General features: G+C 31.6%; 1 protein-coding gene across 1 annotated transcript in view; it reads right to left on the reverse strand.

The window, feature by feature from the left end:
* The window catches only part of LOC148202238 (uncharacterized), a 37724-nt gene extending 25909 nt beyond the window's left edge, over positions 1-11815 (reverse strand). Inside the window, exon 1 of the mRNA XM_088109565.1 lies at positions 11702-11815. Within this exon, the coding sequence (XP_087965691.1) occupies positions 11702-11815 (114 nt within the window). The remainder of the gene's footprint in view (positions 1-11701) is intronic.
* Between the last annotated feature and the right edge of the window lie 13131 nt (positions 11816-24946).

Genomic DNA, 24946 nt, shown 5'->3' on the forward strand with positions numbered 1-24946 from the left:
AAATCTAGGCAAGATCGTCTAGTACCAAGAGTGGGGCTAATACTCAAATGATTTAGGATAACTGAAGGTTATTCGTTGATCAGGGATACTAGGATTGGTGCTAATACTCAACTGATCTAGGATAATTGAAGGTTATTTGTTGATCAGGGATACCAGAAGTGATGAAGAATACTACATAACTAAGAGTGGATGAAACTCAAGGAAATCTCGGCAGGTTGTTGAGTACCAGGAGTGGTGCAAATACTCAAGAAAATCTCAGTAGGTTGCTAAGTACTAAGAGAAATGCAAATACTCAAGGAAATCTCGGCGGGTTGCTGAGTACCAGGAGTTGTGTGAATACTCAACTAATCTAGGGTCGGTGGAGGTTATTCGTTGATCAGGGATACCAGGAGTGGTGAATAATCCTACATAACTAGAAGTGGGAGAAACTAAACTAGACGGGTTTCTCAAAAGGCATTAAGAGCGTATAGGATATCAGAAGTGGTGAATAATAGTAAGCAATCAAGAGTGAGTTAAACTCAATTGTACTTCATTGGAACCCTCTAAGTTAATTTAGAGGAGAACTAGATGTATCCCTAATAGGTGAACTAGTATAAAACATCTTGTGTGATTTTGTCTATTGATAAACGATGTAGTTTATTAACCTCTCTCTAAGCTCACTCTCTTATAACATGCTTTACAACACTTAAGGTTATTGTCTACACTCTGACTTGGATGCGCTAAATTGATCAACTAAACGATCTCACTAAGACAACGTTTACTAACCAAACATAATCTTAATAGTGTAAAAACAGTGTATAACGTCACACGTTCAACGTCTAACCCCTTAATAGCCAACTTTAAAAATGACCGGTGGTAATTTTGTAAATAAATGCAATTATTAAACGTCGTTTAGAATTATAATTCGACGTAAAAGGATATAAAACGTTGAATGCCTCAGCGCTAGACGTCAAAAGGTTAGTGAATTCAATAAAAATTTGAGCGGGAGATTGAAAATTCATTCACTTTATCTTAGAGCGCAAGACCCTCTTCTCTGCTCAAACTTTTCTCAAACGAAGTTTGACGACCATCACATGTAATCTTTCTTTCATTTGATACAAATGCATGTTAGTTAACTACTTTAAGTATGATTTTCGTTTGTTTTCACCGATTATTTTCGTGTTATTGTTCTTCATAAGCGCATTTTGTGTTTAACTTGTTTGTTGTTGTTGGTTGGTTGAACTTGTTTGTTATTGTTGTTTGATTGAACTTGTTTGTTGTTTGATTGAACTTGTTTATTGTTTGATTGAACTTGTTTATTGTTTGTTATTGTTATTTGTTGTTAATCCTATATTACCGTTCATAGTTCTGTTTTTCAGGTCTCGTAGAGTTGTAAAAAAGGATTACAATTAATTAAAAAATAAAAAAAATTGATTAACGTCTTATATTGACAAAATTCGACGTTAAATTAATGTCGTATATTGACAAAATTCAACGTTAAATTAACGTCGTATATTGACAAAATTCGACGTTAAATTAACGTCGAATTTTTTAAATTCAACGTCAATTTAACGTCTTCCGATATGACGTCGTTCTCGAATTCGACGTGAAAGGCCAAAATATTCGACGTTATACACTGTTTTAGTACTAGTGATAGCACACAAGTGTCATCTACATTATGATCAAATAGCAAGTTGCGAAAATTTTGAAAGCACTTTTCAACCCCCCCCCCCCCCTCTTCCCCCTTCTAGTGTTTCCCCGCACCTTCACCAAGAAGTCTCCATGAGCTCCAAACAGAATGTTGATGCCTCAAAGCTGATTTCGTTCGAGAAAACTTGAATATATAAGCTCATTTTGACACATCAGCAAAGGCACCGCTCAACACCAGGGCTCTACCGCTTAACGTTGGCCTTCAAGGCTACCCTAGATGTTTTTTTGTAGTTAGATGCTTAGAAAGTGGTGAAGAGCGCTCAACACTGAGGCCTCTGGAATACGCTCACCTAGCGACAAAGAGGTGGTGCCCAATGCCTCCTGGACTTTAAGAACTTCCCTTTTTATTGTTCCTCTTGCTTCTTTGGGTTTCCAAGCTCTTCGGTTTAGTAGAGGATTTGCCTAATGCAAAATTAGCTACAAAAAGAGGTTATTAGAAGTATAAAACGAATAGTGTAGCCGAAAATATAACTATTAAGAAAAGAGAGATAAAATTAAGAATTTAAGCAAGCAATATAGAGGACTGATCTTGTCAATAAAATGAGACTAATGGTAAAAATTAACATTATCACACCTCCAACTTTTTATAGAAGCATCAATGTTCTTTTGACTTTGAAGGGATTGTTGCATGAACAATCTCTTCTAGCTTTGTAATGCATGTTAAATCTTTGATAAGTGCACCGAATTGTTCAAGTAATATAGATTATAAGTCTAGATATTGTCTCCATAGGGATTTCTATTTTTTTAAACCATGAATATAAACGATAATTGGTTCAAATATACCAAAAACATGTAAAGTTACTAAATATAAAGATTATAAAACGATATGGGTAAAGACTCATCGGGGTTGGATATCATGACCCAAACTCTAATCATTCATCCATCCGATATATCTCTAACATATTCAAGCATTCAAATCACAAGTATACAAGCCATAATTCCTTAGAAGCAAGTCCTAAACCTTTATGTAAAAATATTAATCCCTTAGATATTCAAACACAAGATTTGCATTAAGAAAAGATGTCTAGAATGACCAAGAGCCTTGGTCTATGTCTAGAGCCAGGCCTCTTGGTTGTTCTATCCATGTGTAGCTTCCAAAAAAAATTTCAATGATTAGATACCACCAAATAGCAAAGATATTCCATTATGGAAGTGAATAAAAAATAAAACACAAGAGATATGAAAGATATTCTATTTCATAAAAGGAACTACAAAAAGTTTAGATACATTACATCCAACCCCAATGAAATGGAGTTTAGCTACTTCTATACATTCTAGAACATAAGGATGAATTGGATGATGAAAAGGATGAAGGAAGATGAAGGTCTTGAGCCCTAGAAGTGCCTTAACCTATGTCTTGAGCTTCAACGGTGTTCCCATGTCCAAAATTATCCTTTTCTTCAAATCTCTACACTTTAAAGGGTCACCAAAAAGTGATTTCTCATTGGACCACCAAATCCTCTCACTAGACTTGCGTTGTTAAGCTCTTCTTGGGCCAGTGGAGCCACTTCTGGCAATTGTACTTTAAAATGCTTCAATTTTTCAAATTCTGGCAAATTAACCTAAAAACATGTGAGTATATAAATCTATAACATCTGTATACAAGTCTTGCATCTTTTCATGAAATTCAACACAAAATACATGATAACAAGATAAATACGGGGTTTTACTAAGTGTAAATAATAAGTAATTATCACACTTATCAGTGCACTCATGCACAAATAGGTATTGTTGAGAGGGATTTCACCTACTAGAGATGCATTGTATTTGTCTCCATCCTTGATTGGAAGAATTAAGGAAAGAGTTGTTAAAGAAATTTGGTGTCCTTGGTTTCCCATATAATTATCTTCTTCATCTTGGGAACCACCAACATCTTAGCAATGGCTATTAGGAAGGTCACCTCCACAAAAGTCACATTTCATCACTTGTTGAGGTGGTTGGGCATTAACTTGCATGACTTGAAACTGTTGAGGCAACAACTTGTCCATGTGTTGATTAAGGAGTTTCATCTGTTGAGAGAGAAGCTTGTTTTGAGACAGTAGGGAATAATGAGAATTAAGCTCTAAGACTCCCCTCTTTTGTGTTCGTGTCCTATCATTTTGTCTTTGCAAGTCGATGGAAGCCATGGTGTCTTCTCATCATGATGACTTCTTCAACAATCTTAAAGAGCACCAAACCACCAAAAGATGCATCTAGTATTATCTTAGTTTGTGGTTGCAACCCATTATATAAGGTTTGCAATTGCATTTCTAAATTAAAACCGTGACTGAGAGAATTTCTTAGCAAAACTTTAAATCTCTCCAAAGTTTCATTTATGCAAAAGAGCAAGCTTCATTTATGCAAGTTTCTCACTCATAGTGGGCCTCACAATACTTGAGAAATTTCTCAGGCTTATGTAAGTGATTGAGTCCCTTATGGTTCTCCTTGGAGGTTGTCCCGCTCTAGCCATCACATCTTCAAAAGAAATATCAAACTATTGAGATGATGGGAGTAGTAGCAGAAGAAAGGAGAGTCAAGGGCAACTTATTGTGCTAGAGTTCGTTGTCTCCTTATGTCACTATTGTTGCCTCAAGTTGTTTTCTCAATCTTAGGGTTTTCAATGAATGGTTTTAAAGACACAATCCTTCTTGTACGGATGTTGGCCTCTATACACTAGAGAACAACAAAACTAGAGCCACAAGTTAGCGAAATAATTTGATTATCTAATTACAAGAAAAATAGTAAATTATGAATAAAAGAATAAAGTCTAAATAGGTTAAAAATCGAACAATAGTATAGTATTAAACATGGGTCCCCGACAACGACATAAAAAACTTGTTAATTCATTGACAAGTGTATCAAATCATTCAAGTAGTAACCAGTAATATCGAACATCATTTTCTAAGATACTTACGTAAATCATCAATAATTAATAACTAATTGAGACTAAAGAATAGTTCCATAATTTCAAATTATGTGCAATAAAGTAAACTAATACATAAATGATAAAGATGAACTTTGGAAGTTAAAGATACTTACAAATTAAAAAAGGATAGAAATGGTATAGATGCATAAAAAAAACTCATGTCGTTTCCGTTAATATGCTAATGTCAACCCACAAGTCTATTTGAACCCTAAGTAGAATGAACTTAGGTTTTCTTATTAAGAGTTAATTCCTTAAACCCCTTATAAACAAACTCCCTAGCATTTAAGACAATTAATGGGTTAGTGTCCATTAGGTATTTTCTACCTTGGTGGGTTGTGAACTTCTTTGGTTTGATGCACAAAAATAAAATGTTAGCTAACCAATGTCTCTTTTACACACACACACACATATATATATATATATATATATATATATATATATATATATATATATATATATATATATAACTTTACTTTATTTGACACTACCATATTTTTAATGCAGTTGGGCTAAAAAAAAACTAATCCTTTTTATCAATTATATGTTAGGTTTTTTATATAATGGTTTCCTTACCAAAATTTAATATAGATATCTCGGACATCGAGATAAATATCACGACCAAATGCAATAACTTGTTTATTTAGTTATTTATGTTGGGATCTAATGTCCACTTTAGTTATTTTAGAATATAAGCATTAGTTATCACTGAACATGATTGAATAAGTATTGTGATATAATCTGACTATTTGTTAGTGTATATGAATATGTTGTTGTGTTTTCTTAATTTCATTTTGAGTTATCGTGTTATCAGAGGAAGACATAAGAAAAAACATATAATTATCTTTCACTAGTCAGTATATTTTTAAGATGAAAATTTATTTTGGTGGAGATAATGTAAGATCTAAAAATTTTAATTTAAAAAATATGTAAAAGATGAATGAATTTTCTATTTATAATTTAAAAGATTGAAATAAGATTTTTTTTAAAATTATTCAATTAAAAAAATATATTATTAGATATTGTTATATATTAATTGACAGTTTTTTATGTTGTTATATTATTATAAATTAAAAGCTATATTGAGATATTCTTAGATAATAAAAAAATAAAAAAATATTATATTTTCTTTATTGATATTAGGTTTATAAATATAGAAAATGATAAGGTTTAAAGTAGAAATTTTAATAGAATTGATGACAAGTCAATAAATGAAGTTTTATATTAAATTGTGTAATTTGTGTTAATTCTATGTTTTAAATTGAGTATAACATTTTGATATCATATTTTAAATTATGGATATATTTTACTTTAGCAACTATATGTGCATATTTATTTTATTTTGATATAATATATGCTTCAAAACTCTAGTTGTAAACTTTAATCATATAACAATATTGATTTACTATATATCATTAATTAATTATTATGTCAATTTTATAAATTTATACAAATAAATTCATACCTAAATACATATTTCCAGACAAAAGAAATTGTGTGTACAAATTAATAATATATTTAATGTTTGTATTGATAACAATATAGCATGTATTTCTGTTAAAAAAAATTAACCTAGATTTAGGTTATTCTAGCTTTTATTAGCAGGAATTACGTTACCGTTACCTTTTATTTATATCTACATGTTACTTTTGAATATAATATTATAAGTTTAATTTTATTTTGCTTTCATTTCATATGTCAATACATTTTTTAATATTCTTTTGTCTTTCAATTTGTGTATATCTATACGTATTTTTATTTAAAAAATTTAACATCAACTTTGCATTTTATTTATTTTAGACGAATCAGATGGCACAATATGACTACATCTTTAACAACGATCCATACATATGCAGTTCAATTCAATATAATACATAACTCAAAAAATTAATTATAAATTCAATAATTTAAAACAAACAAATCAAAATATGTTTTTATAATCTTATCATAATTTGTATTATTATTTATTTTTTATTTTCATTATTATGATTAGTATAATTCATCATTATTATTAGTATTAGTATTACTAGTTGTACTAGTTGTACTTTCTATAATCCATTACTTTAATTTAAAAAATCAATATTAAAACAAAGTTATTTATTTTTAATTAATTTGTTATAAAAAAGACTAATAATTAATTATTTACATTTTTTTCCATATTAGTGAAATTTTTATTTAAATATTATATTTATAACTATAAATAATCATAACTCTTAAATACAACCAAATAAATAAATTATTCATTTAAATATAATGATAATTATATTAATTATTTTAATACAAATTAAAAAACATAAATCACCGACCCGTGCGTTTCCACGGGTCTGAGACTAGTGGTTATTAAAAAATCTCTTAAAGAGAATAATGAATTATAATTCCTTTCGTGATCTTCTTTAGTATGAAAATAACTAAAAATGTCTTTGTTGATTTCTATAAATAACTTTTTGGTTATGATACAATAAATTAATAATGTGTGTCGATTTTTAATTTTTTAATGAGTTTGATATTTAAAAAGTCTAGAAATCAATTCTGAATTGTACAATTCAAAAGTTGTTTCAGATTTTAAAATTGGGAAGTGACTTCTAAATCTAAAAACCTATTTTAGGTTGTGCAAACCTTTCATAATAAGGGTGAAATAGAATTTTTATTATTTATTAAAAAGAGATAAAAAGAAATCCCCTACTTTTAATGGGCCTTAGAAGGCTCTTTGGCCCAATAAAGAATTGATGCTATTTTAATCAAATTTTAGTTGGGTTGGTCTAATGATATAGACATTTATTTGAATAGTTTTAATAAAGAATAGGAAAACGATCAGATTAAGTAAAATGTAGGGTTCTTTTAGTAAAGTCACAAAATAATTTAAAAAAAATCAAAGGAGTTAGCTTTTAATTTAATAAGTTGGTGGTGATAATAGTTTTTTCTCATATTTATTGTATATTTCAAGGTCTATTTTTTTACTTCATAGGAAAACACGCATGAATAAAAATTAATCTTTAACAGTCTGTTAAAAATGTGCACAGAATCAAAAGAATAATGCACTGGTTGATTGTATATTTCAGTTGAAATCAAACATCAAACATATAACATGAGTGAAAAGAAATGAATAAAGCATCAAACATATAATACTTCCAAGCCATTTTTTTTATTGGTTTTGTTTGATAGAATTCTATTGAAAACTCTTCATTATTTCATGTCGAAATACTTTCATATTAGGGGTATGTCGAAATATTTTCATTATAACATGTTTGTAGATGTGTTTTAGGATTTGTACATAGAAACTTTGGACGAGAGAAAGGAGAGAAAAATTTATATAGAAGTTGTGTTATGAGGAATCGAATTTGAAAAAACATGAAAAGGCATTAATCGAATTTCGAAATCTGATTTGACATTGGATTTCAAATTTCAATAAGAATAGAATTGGTTTTCTAAATCGATTTTCTAAATCCGAATTAGTTTTAATTTAATTATTTTGAATGATTTAATTGTATTTTAAAAAGGATTTTTAATTTATTATATATTTTTTTACTATAAATTGTTTTATTGTTAATAAATTTTTATGATTTGATATATATATATATATATATATATATATATATATATATATATATATATATATATAGTAATTAAGTAGTTAATTATATTTTGATTAAATTTTATTATTTTCAATTATTTAACGTTTTATTTGTTTTATGTTTTTTAAATTTTTCATAATTTTAAGATGTATAGTTATTTTTTTAATGAAATATTAGGATTTTATTAATTTTATTATTAGGATATCATATCAATTTTAAATAAATAAATTAAATAAATTCAAACAAACTATCTAATTAAACATTTATAATTAATATAATAAAACATTTTCAAATAATATAATAAATATTTTTAAATAATATAATTAAAAATTAAAAAGAAAACTATGAAAAACATTATCCGATTTCCATATCCGATATATTTTTGTATACTACTAACTTATATATGTCTTTCAAAACTACCTAAAAAATGTTTTACATAACAATTTTAAATACCAATTTTTTTTAATAAATTAGAAAAAGTCATACACTTTATTTTATAAAAAAATGTTAACAACATTAAAAATTAATAATAAATTAGTCATTTATAATTAAATTAAAAAATCATAAACTAATACAACAAATTAAACAATTATAAATAATCTAATATACTTAAAAAACACCAAAATAATAAAATTTTAACACTAACTAAAAAATATTTTAAAATTTTCATATCAATTATAAATAAATTTAAATTTTCCATAAATTAAATTAATTTATACAAATCACCTAATTAAACATTTAGAAATAATATAATAAAACATTTTAAAGTAATCCAACAAACATTTACAAAAAATATAAATAAAAAATAAAAAATTATCAAAAACACTGTATCAAATATGAAAATCCAATAACAGAAACTTTGGATTTTCATATCCGATATAGTATTTTTGATAGTAATAATTTCTATATGTTTTCTATTTTTAAACATTGAGCACACAATTTTGATTAGTTTCATTTGTTATTAAATTTTTTAATTTTCCACACAACATAAATTTTAACTTTAATGTATGATAATAAGGTCATAAATGAGTAATAATAATAAATGAGAAATAATAATAATTAAGAATACGGTTATTATGATAATATTGATAGTCATAATTAATTAATTGGAATATAATATATTATCACTTTGGAAAGCTAAAATCATTAATGTTGAAAATAGAATGGCTTAATTTCTCACACCAAGAGGGGCTGAATGGGTGAAATGTAAAACAAAGGTTTCTTTAAATCTTTTTCGTAAAGTGGATGCCTTTAAAATCTTTCTTGAAACGCAAGGAAAAAGATTTGTTGATGTAGTGGAAATATAATCGATTCAATACAATATGCAGTCGACTGAATAAAAGGTGTAGGGATAGTTCGAGCAAGCCTACATTCAGTGTCCTTCCAACCATAGGAAGTCAATGCACTATAATGATCAAGGTCAAAAATATAAAACACCTCTCTAACCCTCTAATCAAAATATAGGCATATACAAAACAAACTAACAACAAGAATCCCCTCTCCTGCAGTCTAACCCTTTGAGCCACCCTCAAAGTCAAGAACGCAGCACGCTCTTCTTCCTGTAATCACAACAGGGAAACCTCAATCCAATCTTTACAAGATTATAGCCTTTGATCTTTCAGTAACACCCAATGTGCAGATTTGATCAGCCTTTGTAAGTGCAGTTAACTTGCTCTTCAAGAATCCATAAGTAGATGATCACCATGTCACTTCTTGTTTCTTGGAGCTCTTTCCCTTTCTCTGTAAGAATACACTTTTTGCAAAATATATCACAAACTGTTAGAATCACAAAAGTTCTTACAAAAATCAAGTTCGCGTCAATTTATAGACAAACACAATTCTGACGCATTTTAATCGACTAAGCTACTAATGCAGTTGAATGTAACAATTCAATCAAAGTAATTAGCAGTAATCAATGCAGTTAATTGAATGTACAATTAATGCAGTCGAATCACAATAAATGTTTGGTCAACATATTTAAAAATATAGTCATTGTAACATTTAACACAAGCATTAACAGAATTTCAAGACTGTAACAGACTTAATCGAATGCAAGTTGCATATAATCGATTATGTAACACAGTTAGAAAAAGTTTTGAAAAACTTCCTCTTTGAAAATCTCACAGCACACTTTGAAAATAGTTTGTGCAAAGCCAAGAGTTTTACTCGACTCACCCATAATGAAGTCGACTTAAAATTGTTGTTTTGCCATACAATTAAAAGTTCAACATAAGTGCTTGTGGTTTTCCTTTTATAAAACATCAGACATGCATTCACCAATAAAATCAATTATATAGCACAGTGAAATGCAATGTATCAACACAATCATGTACTCAATGCTTTTAAACAGATTTACACATTGATTAAAACATATAGCATGAAGCAATAGAACATGTAACACATATAACAACACATGTGTTATCAATTATGTTGTCATCATAAAAAACCAGAAGCTTTGAGATTGTAGGTTCAGCTAAACCAGTGCTCTTCCTATCAACATTCTCAACAATCTCCCCCTTCTTTTATGATGCACAACCATGATTCATGTTGTACAAATCAAATCATATCATGTCAAAATGTATTAGTGCAAATGATTAGCAAATGTATCAGAGCATGTATCAGAGCAAACATTGCAAACATTTGCAAACAGAATATATCAGAGCATAACATGAATATCAGAACACTATAAGAGTATTCTCCCAGCATTATCAGAAGCTTTGAGATTGTAGGTTCAGCTAAACCAGTGTTCTTCCTATCAACAATCTCAACAATTAAAATTGAAGCAAAGCACAGAAAGAAAAAATGATAACGACACTAAACATAGGTTAAACACATATCAGATATCAAAATCTGAAAAACCTATACATCAGATGTCGAAATTCGATTTCTCCTCTATCAGATTCTGAAATCCAATAGAGAAGGATTCAGATTTCAACATCCAGTGAACATATTTTTGAATTTTGATATCCGATCGTATTTCAATATCCGAGGGGTATGTGTCGAATTACAAAATACGATTACGACCTGGAGCTTCCAAATAAACTTATGCACCAGTTTGACTCAAGAAACTTCAAAAAAATCACAAACACAACAACACCTCTACCACACTTCTCCAACAAAAAATCTCTCTCAAATGTCTTTTAAAACTCTTTGAATTCAGCGAGAATGGAAGACATACACAAGGACAACACACAAGAAAGAACAAAATAAAAGAGGTACAGGAGGTGCAAGACAAGGAACTATAAAACGGGGTGAGCTCATTAAATAAGTTGGTTAACCATTTCATTTAGTTTTCACCAAACCTTATTAATTAGAGGGCATATCTGGAATTTGGAGATGTATGATGAAACCCTTGAAGGTGTAGGGTGAAACACCTTGGGGTATTTGTTCCTCCACATCCATAAGAAAAGTGAAAAAAAAATATTTTCATATTCTTTCTTTCATCTCCTTCGTCCTCCACCACTGCATCTTCGTACTTTCTTCCACCTTTATACTTTCTTTCACATTCATTGGCAGCCATTCCCCACCTCCACCTCACCTTCCATCCCATCTTCTTCCACCTTGAGCGAAACCCCTTCCTCCCTCGGCATTCCCTTCTTCTTCTACCTCCTCCAAAACCCCTTCCTTCACTTTCACAAAAGCCCCTAGTCATCTTCGTCTTCTTCATCCATGGACCTCTTCCCTACCCTTCCCTTTCTATTTCTTTATCTTATGTTTTGGATTGTGTTATAAAAACAATGTTCATAAATGTATGCAAAAATATATAAGTTATTGCATCCTTCTTGTTCTTAAAACTGCAAGCCTATGCTACATTCTTGAATGTAGTGCAAGTTCGTTTCAATCAATATTTTGTTAAGCTTGAGTCGTAAGTTGTCGTTTCCCTTTCGTTAGTGTTGGTTCTTTGCAAATTTTCAATTGAAGGCTGAGATGTTTCTAACCCATCCTCACTTATAATGAGATGGCAATTGTTGCTCAGAAAAGACATAAGACATTACCTCTTATTTTCTCATCTTTCTCATTCTCTAATTTTCTTTTCTCTTTTATATTACTTTTATAATATTTTGGGTATATTTATTATTTTAAAAGACTTTTTCTTGTTAGGTATAAGATTCTTAGAAAATCAAAAAAGTTTTGGTTATATTATAGGACTTAGGTTATACACCGTGGATAGGTCTTTAAGAACAGTGAATTTACACATCTCAGGATGCTTATCTAGTTTGTGTTTTTGTCAACTTTTACAACAATTTTAAGAATTTAATGGCTCACGATATGAATACCAACACCAACTTTACATCAAAGAAGTCAAAATGTGTTTTCAAACACAGTCAATCTTTTCATAAACTTGCCTCAAGGACTAGGACATTATCTGCTAAAGCTTCAAAAAGGTATGAGGAAAAACTTGATCATAAGAGTAAAGTTAATTTTAAAATTTTTCATCCCATTACATATAACTCCACTTTTAAAGAAATTAAATGTAGGATCGATAATCCTCTTGAAGAAAATATAGTCGAAGGAGAATATATAAATATTATTGCAATCATTTTCGAAATAAATATGATGACTAGTGTGAGCAAATGTATGGTAAACTCTAGTGCTATCAGGCACCCTAATGTGGGGATGGAGGAGAACACATGTATATTTGTGATTCCAAGACAACTCATGTTCCAGGAAAAAGGGAAAGTTCTTTTAAAACTCACATCTGGTAAGTCTGACCTTGAGTGATGTACTACATGTGCCCTTTATAAAAGTTTAATCTAATATATGTAGTACTATTGGGAAAAGTTGAGCTCAAAGTGTTATTTGAATCTAACAAGATTGTAATGATAAAAAAATAATATTTTATGGGGAAGGAATATTGTAATCAATGTTTCTTTGTACTTAATATTTCAGAAATTATTAATGAATCATGTTCTTCTATTTATATTATTGACTTATAGGATATGTGGCATGCTAGATTAGAACATGTGAACTTTTCATATATTATGAAATTACAACAATTAGAATTAATCAATATGCATGATAAACAAAGTGATAAATATAATATATGTGTAAAATAACGAAGAAAAGTTGTTATCCTATAGAACATCAAACTGAATTGTTAGGGTTAATCATACTGATCTATCTGATTTAAAACAAACCATGTCTAAAGGTGATAAAAATTATTTTGTAGCCTTTATAGATGATTATTCTAGATACACCAAAGTGTACTTAATTAAACATAAGGATGAAACCTTTGATGTGTTTTTAACTTATAAAGTACGAATAGAAAATCAATTCAATAAAAAAATTAAGAGGATTAAATCAAAAAGAGGTGATGGAAGAAGGATCCAGCTGATTCTGGTGCAAGATGGAATCAACGGAACTTCTTCTAGGAGCTTCTGGAATCTGAACTGGAAAGGAGGATGAACATCATTTTGTTGCAGCGGAAGAAGATGAAATATGATGACTATGACCAGAGGAAGATTAAACTCTGGAACCCACTCTTCAACAGTGTTCGGTGACTGGATTGAAGGAGAATGGATGATTCAGTTATGAAGATAAGGTTGAGGCAAAGGAAGATTGAATCAAACAGTGATGCGGTGAAGAAAACAGATGAATCAGTGATGGAGAAAATGGAATGAGGGAAGTGGTTTAGGTGCTGAAATATGTTACGGAATGTGCAGAGGAATGCTAGGAATGGAAGCCTAGCTAGGGAGAGAGGCTAGAGGAAACACTCAAGCTCTCTCTCGGTGACCTTCAATAAGAAGAAAGTTCTGGACAGCATCAACAGAAAACTATTCTTCATTCAAATCAAAGGTGGGTTACAACCAATGGAGTAATGTATTTAAAGGAGAAACAAAGCTCCTGGTTCACGCCTTCAACGTTAGCTATGATGCAAGGAAGCAAGTGCTAGCTATGCAAGGGTGAATAAACGTGAAGAGCCACGTGGAGATCTCTTGAATCTGCTGAAACGTTTATGAAGCTGCTGGTTGCACATGAAAGGTGCTGGATGCACGTGGAAGATCACAGCTGGTGCTGGATGCACGTCAGGCTTCATATGGTGCAAAATTATGCCTTTTACTCCTTTGCTTCTCTTGGCTAAACAACTCCTTGGCTGGTTGTTTCATGATCTCCTAGCTTTATTAGACCCTACAAAACACATATAAACATATTAAAGAGAATTCTACTAAGACTTAGAGAATGAAAATTAAGAAAGAGTTTTTAACAATCCTTCTTCACTTCCCTTTCTTAGCCTTAGCTTAAGTTGATACTTCTTTGAATGGAATGCCCTAAATGGGTTTCCATCATACCCTCCCTCTTGAAAAACGATTTGTCCTCAAATCGGGAAGATATAAAGAAGCACAACTTTGGTTTGTCACTTTCCTCCTGGATCAAAAAGATATCTGCAATAAGCATCAAATATATCTCCAATTAGTATCAATCTAAGAAAGAATTTTTTTATGGAAGTAACTTTAGAATAAGGACTTTCTATATTTTGTTTTATAGTTTTAAGGAAATTTAAAAGTCCTAATTCACAAGTCACTTTTCTTTTGTCTTGAGTTGCTTGTTTCCTTAAGGGTAACAATAACTCAAGATTTAAATTGCCATATTTTGAAGAGGGTAGTATAATGATAATTTGTGTGGCAATTGGTTTAAAAGAGAAGTTATCATGCAAAGACTTAAAGATAATTGAAGAAGAATTAAAGGATTGGAAACCTTCCCTTTTTGGTTTCCTTTGAATTGTAGGAGTAGAATTTGCCATCAGTAGCAAATGCTCCTTTTCTCTCTTTTCTTTTTCTCTTCTCTCATCTTTTGCTCTCTTCTCTTCTTCTCTCTTTCTCTTTTCTTCTTCTATCTTTTCTCTCAATTCCTCTTCTCTCCTTCTAGTCTCTCTCTTTCTTCTCTTATCCAAGAGTTTCTCAAGTTTTTCTTTAAATTCAATTTCCCTTCTAGAGAAACCATCTAGACCTTTCATAAATGCTTTTCCCTCTTGAATGAGGTGTCCCATTAATTCTAGGTCTCTCTTCGCTGAAGGAGGAACAAAATTTCTTCTCATGCAAGCTCTTAGTTCATACCAATCATGAATGGAGGATTTTCTACCTTTCTTGACACTATATTGCTTATGATTCCACCACTCACTTGCATGTTCTTCTAATCTAGAAAGATATATGTTAAGAGCAAAGGTTTCACTATTTCTAGCAAGAAAAGGATGTATTTTATCAATTTTTCTTTCCCAAGCTAAATATGTTAAAGCACTAATGTCCCTACCAAAGAATGGAATATCTTTCCTAGCTTGGTTGTACCTTTCATCCTTCCTTCTTTCTTTTTGTTCACCTTCATTTTGATTTTTCATGTATTGGGCAAACAAGTTCCTAAGCTCACTCATTTCTATTTCTCTCTTGGTGATCATGATTTCCTCATTCATCTTTTTAATTTCAAAAGTGGATTCTTAGTTTGAAAAGGTTTAAGATTTTACCTAGAGACAATTCCCAGGTAAGAGAGGTGAGCCAAAGGCCGCTTAAATACCAAGTCTTACCTAGCCAGAATGTCTAAGGTTACTTACTTTACCATTTTCAAAGTAAGATTCACTATTGAATTTAAAAATGGACTCAAACAATCTAAATGAAAGATAAAACACCTATACTTCTAATGGAACAAAAAATCTTAGAGCATGAAAATAAAACAAAAGAAATCCTAGGTGAGGCTTGTAGCTTTGGCTAACAAGACACACTCACCGTCTACTATCAAAGCAAGCAAAGAAAATTGCCAAGATTGGATAGAGCACCAAGGACCCTTCCAAGTACTTGGTCTTAATTGGCCTTTTACAATGAAAGTTGAAAGAGATCTAAAAACAGGAACATTACAAATCAAATGACTCAAAGTAACTACAAAAGAAATAAAAAAAAAATGTTGCTGCCACTATGTTAATTTGGTCCACTTCTGCAGAAAATGATTAACATGATCACATTGAGGCTTCTGGACAACTGTATTCTGCATCTGAACAACTGTATTCTGCTACTGGAAGGCACCCAAATGGAGGCTTAATGACTTGTACATTGCCTAGTTCAATGGTCATATGAAACTGCACTTTAAGCAGACGTTGTTCAACTGTTCCAAGTGCTGAAGGTTCAATATGTTCTGCTTTCTCCTTTCAATTCAAAGAAACCTGCACTGTTACATACCATAACCAGCAAATATACTACAGCTTTCCAAAATCAAGTTTACTCAAGCAGCAAAAGACTCAATTCATTAGTGTCAATCAACTTGAAATGAGAAAGTTGTTTGTTCTAATTGATCACCAATAATGAACCAAGCTGGTCAAAATATATATAGCAGCACCAGTAAAACCAGAAAATCCAATTGGTCAAGTGTGATGAAATTTATTTTGAGCAGTTTGGATAGACTGAAATTTGCACCTTCAATTGGAAAAACCAGTTCGAAAAGGTGTTTCAAAAATCATTTTGATCATTGGCATTGCCTTTTCAAAACAAAAACTGTGTAAACATATTGAATAGCACAAATCAGACTTAAGAAATTGGACTTTTCAGCATTAGAAGCTAAAACAGGATTTTCCTCTCGGCCAAGTATTTTGGCTTCATGTGCATCCACTCAAATCTCACTTTCTGAACTGTTTCAGGGTATTTTCACTCCACTGACAAATTTCTTTTGGATGATATACACTCAATCTCACCATCACTCAGTTGTTTGGCTTGTGTCTCAAAATTTGGCTAATGGAGTTGCCAAATTTTCACTCTTTTTCTCACTGCAGAATGGTGTTTTAGGAAGCTATTTTTTCTTGCTGTGGAGGCACTTGGATCAAGAGCTATATGAGTTTCCACCCCTCAAGATGCTACCACTAGCATGAGCAATCACCCTAGCACAAAATCTGCACCAATAAGCATCTAAACAGCACCACAAATCAGATTAAAAGTGACCAAATGACCAGGATTTTAAACTGAAATAGATTTACTTTGATGAACAAAATCAGAATTCCAAGAATGACCAATCAATGAGTTTAAAGCTTTAAAAACAGGTTGGAACGTCAAAAGGAACTTATGAATGGTTCTAGAACTGATTAATAAAGCAAGAAAACCCAAAATACAGGTTGAAAGACAGTTAGCACGAAACTGTTTGATAAAAATAGAAGGTGTTCGATGAAATGCCTCAAAGAAACCCAGATTTTGTGTTTTTGGGTTTTGATTGGGCTGCACGGTTCAGAATCCCTTTTAACACTTTGCTTTTCTTCTTTTAACCATTTAATTCTATTTTAAATCACTGAACCAGGTATTGCTGCAAGCCAAATTGGATTTCAAAGCACATTCATCAAAACAGATTCAGTTTTCAACTCTACACCAGAAAAATTGGATTGATTTTGTGGTTTTAAACCCAAAACTGTGTGGAAGTGATTCAACAGCTGAATTTCTTCTTCAAACAACTTTGTATAATGAATTTAAGCATGTCCAAACTGTTAAACCAATCAGAAACATACTTCAATGCAAAATCACTGGTTCACTTCCATTTAAAGCACAATTTGAAGGTTTAAAAGGCAAATCTGCATATAGGCTGGAAAATGACCAAATGAACAGTGCAAACAACTTTCAAATGACAATTTAAACTTGCTCAAGCATTGTAAATGCACAGAAATCGCAAGATTCAACAATTCACCCTTGCTATAGCCTATTTATGCAGAAAATTCCCACCAAAACTGCACCAGATTTAAGCAACTTGTGGAGATAAGGCTGGACAGCACACACAATGACTCCAGAGAATGTTATTACACTGAACTAAGCTAGAATTAAAGTGCTTAGTATGAATAAACTCAGACTGGACTAAGCAAAGAATGATAGCACGGTGAAAAGCTAGAATAAAGCTGAAACAGTGACATGCTAGTGTTTATGCACAACCAAGCTATGCAAATTGCATTTCATTGCTTGTAATGGTTTGCTACACTTTTAGCCATGTCCAACAACATCAAACAAAGTTGTACAATGCTTCAGAATCAAATGAAATTAACTGAAAACAGGTTTAAAGATTTAAAACCAGAAACAGAATTCTGCATCAGAATTCAAAACTGAAATGAAACCAGATTTGAATTTCTTGAGCAGATTTGAAATCAGAATTAGTTTCTAGTGCTTTTGCTTCTCTCACCAAGGCTAGAACATGTTCTCATTGCCTTATTTGGTTGATTTAAAGCTTTTCTAGCACTTGAACTCAAGCAAAACGAATTATACCAGCAGAAAAGAATACCAAAGCAGTGACAGAAATTAAAACTGCAATATTCACTTGCACATGACCAAGACAACACTGAAATTGAAAATTAAAGTTGGAAATGACTCAAACAAAGAAAATTCACCGTTTAAAATAAAGGATAAACATGATAACAGAATGGAAGCACACTTAACAATGATTAAACACAACAAATTAAGAAGAATAGAACCAAAACAGAATGGAAACAGTGCTGGAACAAAAACTGGACAGAATGCAAAAAAAACAGGACAGAATGCAAAAACAGAAAACAGAATTGGAATAAAAATGGATGAAATAGCTTAGCTCTTGGTGCGTGGACAACCAGGCTCTGATACCACTTGATGGAAGAAGGATCCAGCTGATTCTGGTGCAAGATGGAATCAACGGAACTTCTTCTAGGAGCTTCTGGAATCTGAACTGGAAAGGAGGATGAACATCATTTTGTTGCAGCGGAAGAAGATGAAATATGATGACTATGACCAGAGGAAGATTAAACTCTGGAACCCACTCTTCAACAGTGTTCGGTGACTGGATTGAAGGAGAATGGATGATTCAGTTATGAAGATAAGGTTGAGGCAAAGGAAGATTGAATCAAACAGTGATGCGGTGAAGAAAACAGATGAATCAGTGATGGAGAAAATGGAATGAGGGAAGTGGTTTAGGTGCTGAAATATGTTACGGAATGTGCAGAGGAATGCTAGGAATGGAAGCCTAGCTAGGGAGAGAGGCTAGAGGAAACACTCAAGCTCTCTCTCGGTGACCTTCAATAAGAAGAAAGTTCTGGACAGCATCAACAGAAAACTATTCTTCATTCAAATCAAAGGTGGGTTACAACCAATGGAGTAATGTATTTAAAGGAGAAACAAAGCTCCTGGTTCACGCCTTCAACGTTAGCTATGATGCAAGGAAGCAAGTGCTAGCTATGCAAGGGTGAATAAACGTGAAGAGCCACGTGGAGATCTCTTGAATCTGCTGAAACGTTTATGAAGCTGCTGGTTGCACATGAAAGGTGCTGGATGCACGTGGAAGATCACAGCTGGTGCTGGATGCACGTCAGGCTTCATATGGTGCAAAATTATGCCTTTTACTCCTTTGCTTCTCTTGGCTAAACAACTCCTTGGCTGGTTGTTTCATGATCTCCTAGCTTTATTAGACCCTACAAAACACATATAAACATATTAAAGAGAATTCTACTAAGACTTAGAGAATGAAAATTAAGAAAGAGTTTTTAACAATCCTTCTTCACTTCCCTTTCTTAGCCTTAGCTTAAGTTGATACTTCTTTGAATGGAATGCCCTAAATGGGTTTCCATCAAGAGGTGGTGAATATATATACTTTTAATGAATATTGTGTTAGAGAAGGTATTATCCATAATGTTGTGTTGATTTTAAGGGGTGGTATTGTTTAAGGTGATTTGGGAGGACGAATTGGAGTTGCTTTTCATGTTCGTTTGAATGGATTTGAGAAGAAGGAAGGGAGGGGATTTGCGGGATGTTGATCTTATTTCATCTTCCTTGATGGGAAGACATTTGTAGTGATTTTATGTGAAAAACCTATTTTAGCCCTTTATTATCATTCAAAACGAGGTATGCGATTTTCTGTTTTAATGGTTTTTCACTCATTTACTTTGTGTTGCAGGTAGTATGTGATTTAGGAACATGGAAGAAGAAGAGACAGGAAGACAACCCAGATGGTGGTAGAGCTAAATCTGCAAAAATGGAAGGAGAAAAAGGATGAAGTTTAGTAAAAGAAAAAGTTTGTAGATGACACCAGAAGTAGAGGAACAAAGGGTTTAGGCTTTTTTTTCTCTTTTTAATATTTAGAGGTAGAAACTATCCTTATATAACTCAACTTAGTTACCAGAATAATAATAATAATAATAATAATAATAATAATAATAATAATAATAATAATAATAATAATAATAATAATAATAATAATAAATAAATAATAATAATAATAATAATAATAATAATATAACTTTTTGCATGTTAAAAATTAATTTTTATTTTTTTCTCTTTTTATAATAATTTTTACAATTATATATAATATTAACAATTACAATTTTATATTACTTTTACTACTAAGGGTATTTTGGTAATCTTTAAGTTCTACAATTAAACAATTTTTTTTATCTGTCACATCAATCAAATCCTACACTAATTTTCACACACTTTACTTTCAAATCCACTCTCACTTACCTCCAAATCCACTCAAATAAACAACAAAAAATTTACCCTCAAATCCATCCACCCACTCTCCCCCAAATCCTCTCCCCAAATTGAACACACGCTAAAGTAACTCCACCATATTTACCTGACTCTAATGGAGTAGTTGAGAGAAAAAATACACTAGTTCATAAAGGGCTTTAGACGTATGTTATTTTGGGCTTTTAACGTTTGATCTTTGTCTGACGTCTATATGGGTGACGTTAATGAGACATCGGACCCAATAGGTCAGATGTTTATATAGAAGTTTGATCCATACAGGTCAAACGTCTATATAGACGTCTGACAGTATAGATCAGACGTTTAAAACGTTGCCGTATTTGATTGGATCTTTTTCTACTTGAGGCCTCTCAAGTTGCTCTTGGCTCATGGTGATTCGAGTTTACAACTTTATATTTTAGTTGAAGAGAATGTATTGTACGTTTTTTTTGTATTGGATGGTTTTAAAAACGAAGTGGAGAGAATTGGAGGAGTGCAAAACGCAAGAAATCGCCCAAGAACATCGCCCAAGGACACTTGCAAAACTGCACCAAAACCCAACGAAAACTCATTTTAATCGATTCAAATGAAAGATAATGCATCAAAGGCTGATGTAATCAAAGTAAAATTAATTTAAAACGGTGCAAAAGTGAGAAAATGAACCTGAAAACGTAACCCGTAGAGAGAAAACGCGAGGAAGATGATGAACATTAAGTGCGCGTAACTGCTGCCTCGCGTTCGCGGTGTTTTAATGCAGCCATAAAAAAGTCAGTTCCCCCACATCAGACGTCTATATGGCTGTAGAAGTCGAATTGGTGGGATCGGACATCTATATGGAGTTAAAAAGTGACTTTTTAAATTTTAAAAATGAGTATATAGAAGTCGGTTCCCCCCACATCAGACATCTATATGACTGTAGAAGTCGGATTGGCAAGATCGGACGTCTAAATAGAGTTAAAAAGTGACTTTTAAGATTTAAAAAATGAGTATATAGAAGTCGGTTCCCTCCACATCGGACGTCTATATGGCTGTAGAAATCGGATTGGCGGGATCGAACGTCTAAATGGAGTTAAAAAATGACATTTTAGATTTAAAAAATGAGTATAGAGAAGTCGGTTCCCCCCACTTCGGACGTCTATATGGTTGTAGAAGTTAGATTGGCAGGATCGGAAATCTAAATGGAGTTAAAAAGTAACTTTTTAGATTTCAAAAATGAGTATATAGAAGTCGATTCCCCCCACATTGGACGTCTATATGGCTGTAGAAGTCGGATTGGCGGGATCGGACGTCTAAATGGAATCAAAAAGTGACTTTTTAGATTTCAAAAATGAGTATATAGAAGTTTGTTCCCCCACATCAGACGTATATATGGCTTTAGACGTCTGTTCCCTCCAGAACAAATGTCTATATGGTTGTTTTATTTACGTAAAATGCCACCTATCATTTTTTACGTTGGATATTTGAGGGTCGGACGTCTAAAAGGTGACGTTAAAGGCCTTTTCTGTAGTAGTGATATAACATTTAAGAAAATTATAAATGTCATTCTTATTAATTTTAGTAAACTTGATAACATTTGGGGAAAAGTCCTTTTTATTGTATGGTTTTACAAAAATAGGATATACCTCATAAGGAAACTAGTAAAACTTTATGAGGATTGGAGAGGTTATAAACCTAATATTATATTATATATATATATATATATATATACACATAAAAGTGTGGGGTTTTCTAACTAAGGTAATCTTATTTGATCCTAAGTAATGGAAAATAGACTTTAAAACTTGTAATTGTATGTTCTTAGGTTATGTTGAACATAGTGCTACATATAGGTTTTCTGTTCTTAAAAGTTATGTGATTAACTTGGGTAGTTGATAATGATCTAACAATTAAGAAAAATAATACTCCGACCTTACCCGCAAAAGATTAACTTGGGTGTAAATGGATCTTTAAGAAAAAATATCAATTTGATGGATCTATTGAGAAGTATAAAGTAAGATTAGTAGCAAAAGATTTTGCTAAAAAAACCCAACACAGATTACTTTGTGACCTTTGCTCTTATGACTAGGATTTTCTCTATTAAAGTATTGTTAGCTCTAGCATCTATCTATAAGTTAATGATACACCAAATGAATGTTAAGAATATTTTTCTAAATGGTGAATTAGAGGAGAAAATTTATATGACTCAACCTGAAGAGTGTGTTGTACTTGGTCAAGAGTATAAAGTGTGCAAACTTTTAAAATCTTTGCATGAGTTGAAACAAGCAACAAAATAATGGCATGAAAAACTTGATAATGTATTGCTTTATGATGATTTTTCACCTAATGATATTGATAAATGTGTATTCTAAATATGAAAATGGTGAATGTGTCATTATATGTTTGTATGTGGATGACATGCTAATATTTGGTACATGTAATGAGATTGTCTCCAGAACTAAATTGTTTATAGGTTCTAAATTTGAAATGAAAGACATGGGTGAAGCCAATGTAATTTTATGTGTTAAAATCATAAGGAAGGCAGATAGTGTTAGAATCGCTGCAGCGGAATTATTAGCGTGGTAACAAACCAAGAGGGGGGTGAATTGGTTATATTCTCTTATTATGCCTTTTATTATTTTTCTCTTAATTTTTCTTACTGGGCGAATGATTGAATGTAAATAACAGAGTAAGGGAAAGAGAAAAATTGCACAGGTGATTTTATCCTGGTTCAGATCACTAGGATCCTACGTCCAGTCGCTTATCTCAAACAAGATAAACCTTTTTCACTATCACAAAACAGTTACAAATATTAGTCACACATAAAAACAATTTGTAACAGTTTAGAAATTATCACCTCTCTTGAAACCACAAGAGATGAACTTACACCTCCTTTGAATCTTCACAAAGGATGACCACCTCCTTCGAATGCTTCACGAAGGATGATCCTCTTCCAGACACTTCCTCAGACACACCAAGGATGAACAAGCTATTCCTCTGTCACCACAGTACCACTTCAGGACTTGCAGACAAGAGTTTCCTTAGCTTCAACAATCTCACAGAGTTCTCAAAGAGTTCAGAGATCTTTTGCACAAGGGAAGAGTTATTTTTGAGATAAAGAGTGAGCCATTTTATAGACTCAGCCTAATACCCTTCCATTCTTCGAAAACGGGCCATCTAACGCATTTAATCGATTAACATAAATATTAATCGATTAATAATGAGTACAACGGCTAGTTTTTCAAATCTGAAACCCCCAACGGCTAGTTTTTCAAATCTGAAACCCCCAACGGCTAGTGTTAATTGATTATTCTCAAGAATAATCGATTAACTAAATAAATCAAATATAAATTACAAGAATCAACCCTAATACATATTTGAGCACTATTACATCAACTTTGATTATTATAAAAGCTTTATAAAATACAGAGATCTTCAATTTGTCTTTGTGGATCTTGACTTGTGCAAATCTGTTCATCATCAAAACTTCATCTTTGATTTTTGCTAACAGATAGTATTTTACTATCTAAAAAATAATACATTGAGAAACTTCTTAGGAAGTTTGGATATTGTGATTTAAACCAACGAGTATCCCTTATGATGCTAACTCTAAATTAAAGACACTAGTGCAAAAACAGCGTATAACGTCACGCGTTCAACGTCGAACCACTCAATAGCCAACGTTAAAAATGACCGGTGGCATTTTTGTAAATAAATGAAATTATTAAACGTCTTTAGAATTGTAATTCGACGTAAAAGGATATAAAATGTCGAATGCCTCAGCGTTAGACGTCAAAATTAGTGAATTCAATAAAAATTTGAGCGGGAGATTGAAAATTCATTCACTTTATCTTAGCGCACGAGACCCTCTTCCCTGCTTAAACTTTTCTCGAACGAAGTTTGACGACCATTACATGTAATATTTCTTTCATTTGATACAAATGCATGTTAATTTACTACTTTATGTATGATTTTTGTTTGTTTTGATCGATTATTTTCGTGTTGTTGTCTTTCATAGCCACATTCTGCTTTCTCTCTCACGTGTGGCAAAACTTTATTCCGATGAACCAAGGTTAGTTTTCGTTTTCGTTTTCGTTTTGAAAAACTTATTTGTTGAACTTGTTTTTTGTTATTTTTTGTTGAACTTGTTTGTTGTTATTGTTTGGGTGAACTTGTTTGTTATTGTTTGATTGAACTTGTTTGTTGTTTAATTGGACTTCGTTTGTTGTTTGTCATTGTTGTTTGTTGTTGATACTATATTACACGTTCATAGTTTATGCTTTACAAAATACCAAAAACTGAAATTTATTATTTTTCTGCTTTTCAGATCTCGTAGAGTTGTAAAAAAGGATCACAATTAATTTAAAAAAATA

The sequence above is a fragment of the Vigna umbellata genome, chromosome 3 (assembly GCF_029865625.1).
Source record: "Vigna umbellata cultivar VRB3 chromosome 3, Vumbellata_1.0, whole genome shotgun sequence".
NCBI classification, from domain to species: Eukaryota; Viridiplantae; Streptophyta; class Magnoliopsida; order Fabales; family Fabaceae; genus Vigna; species Vigna umbellata.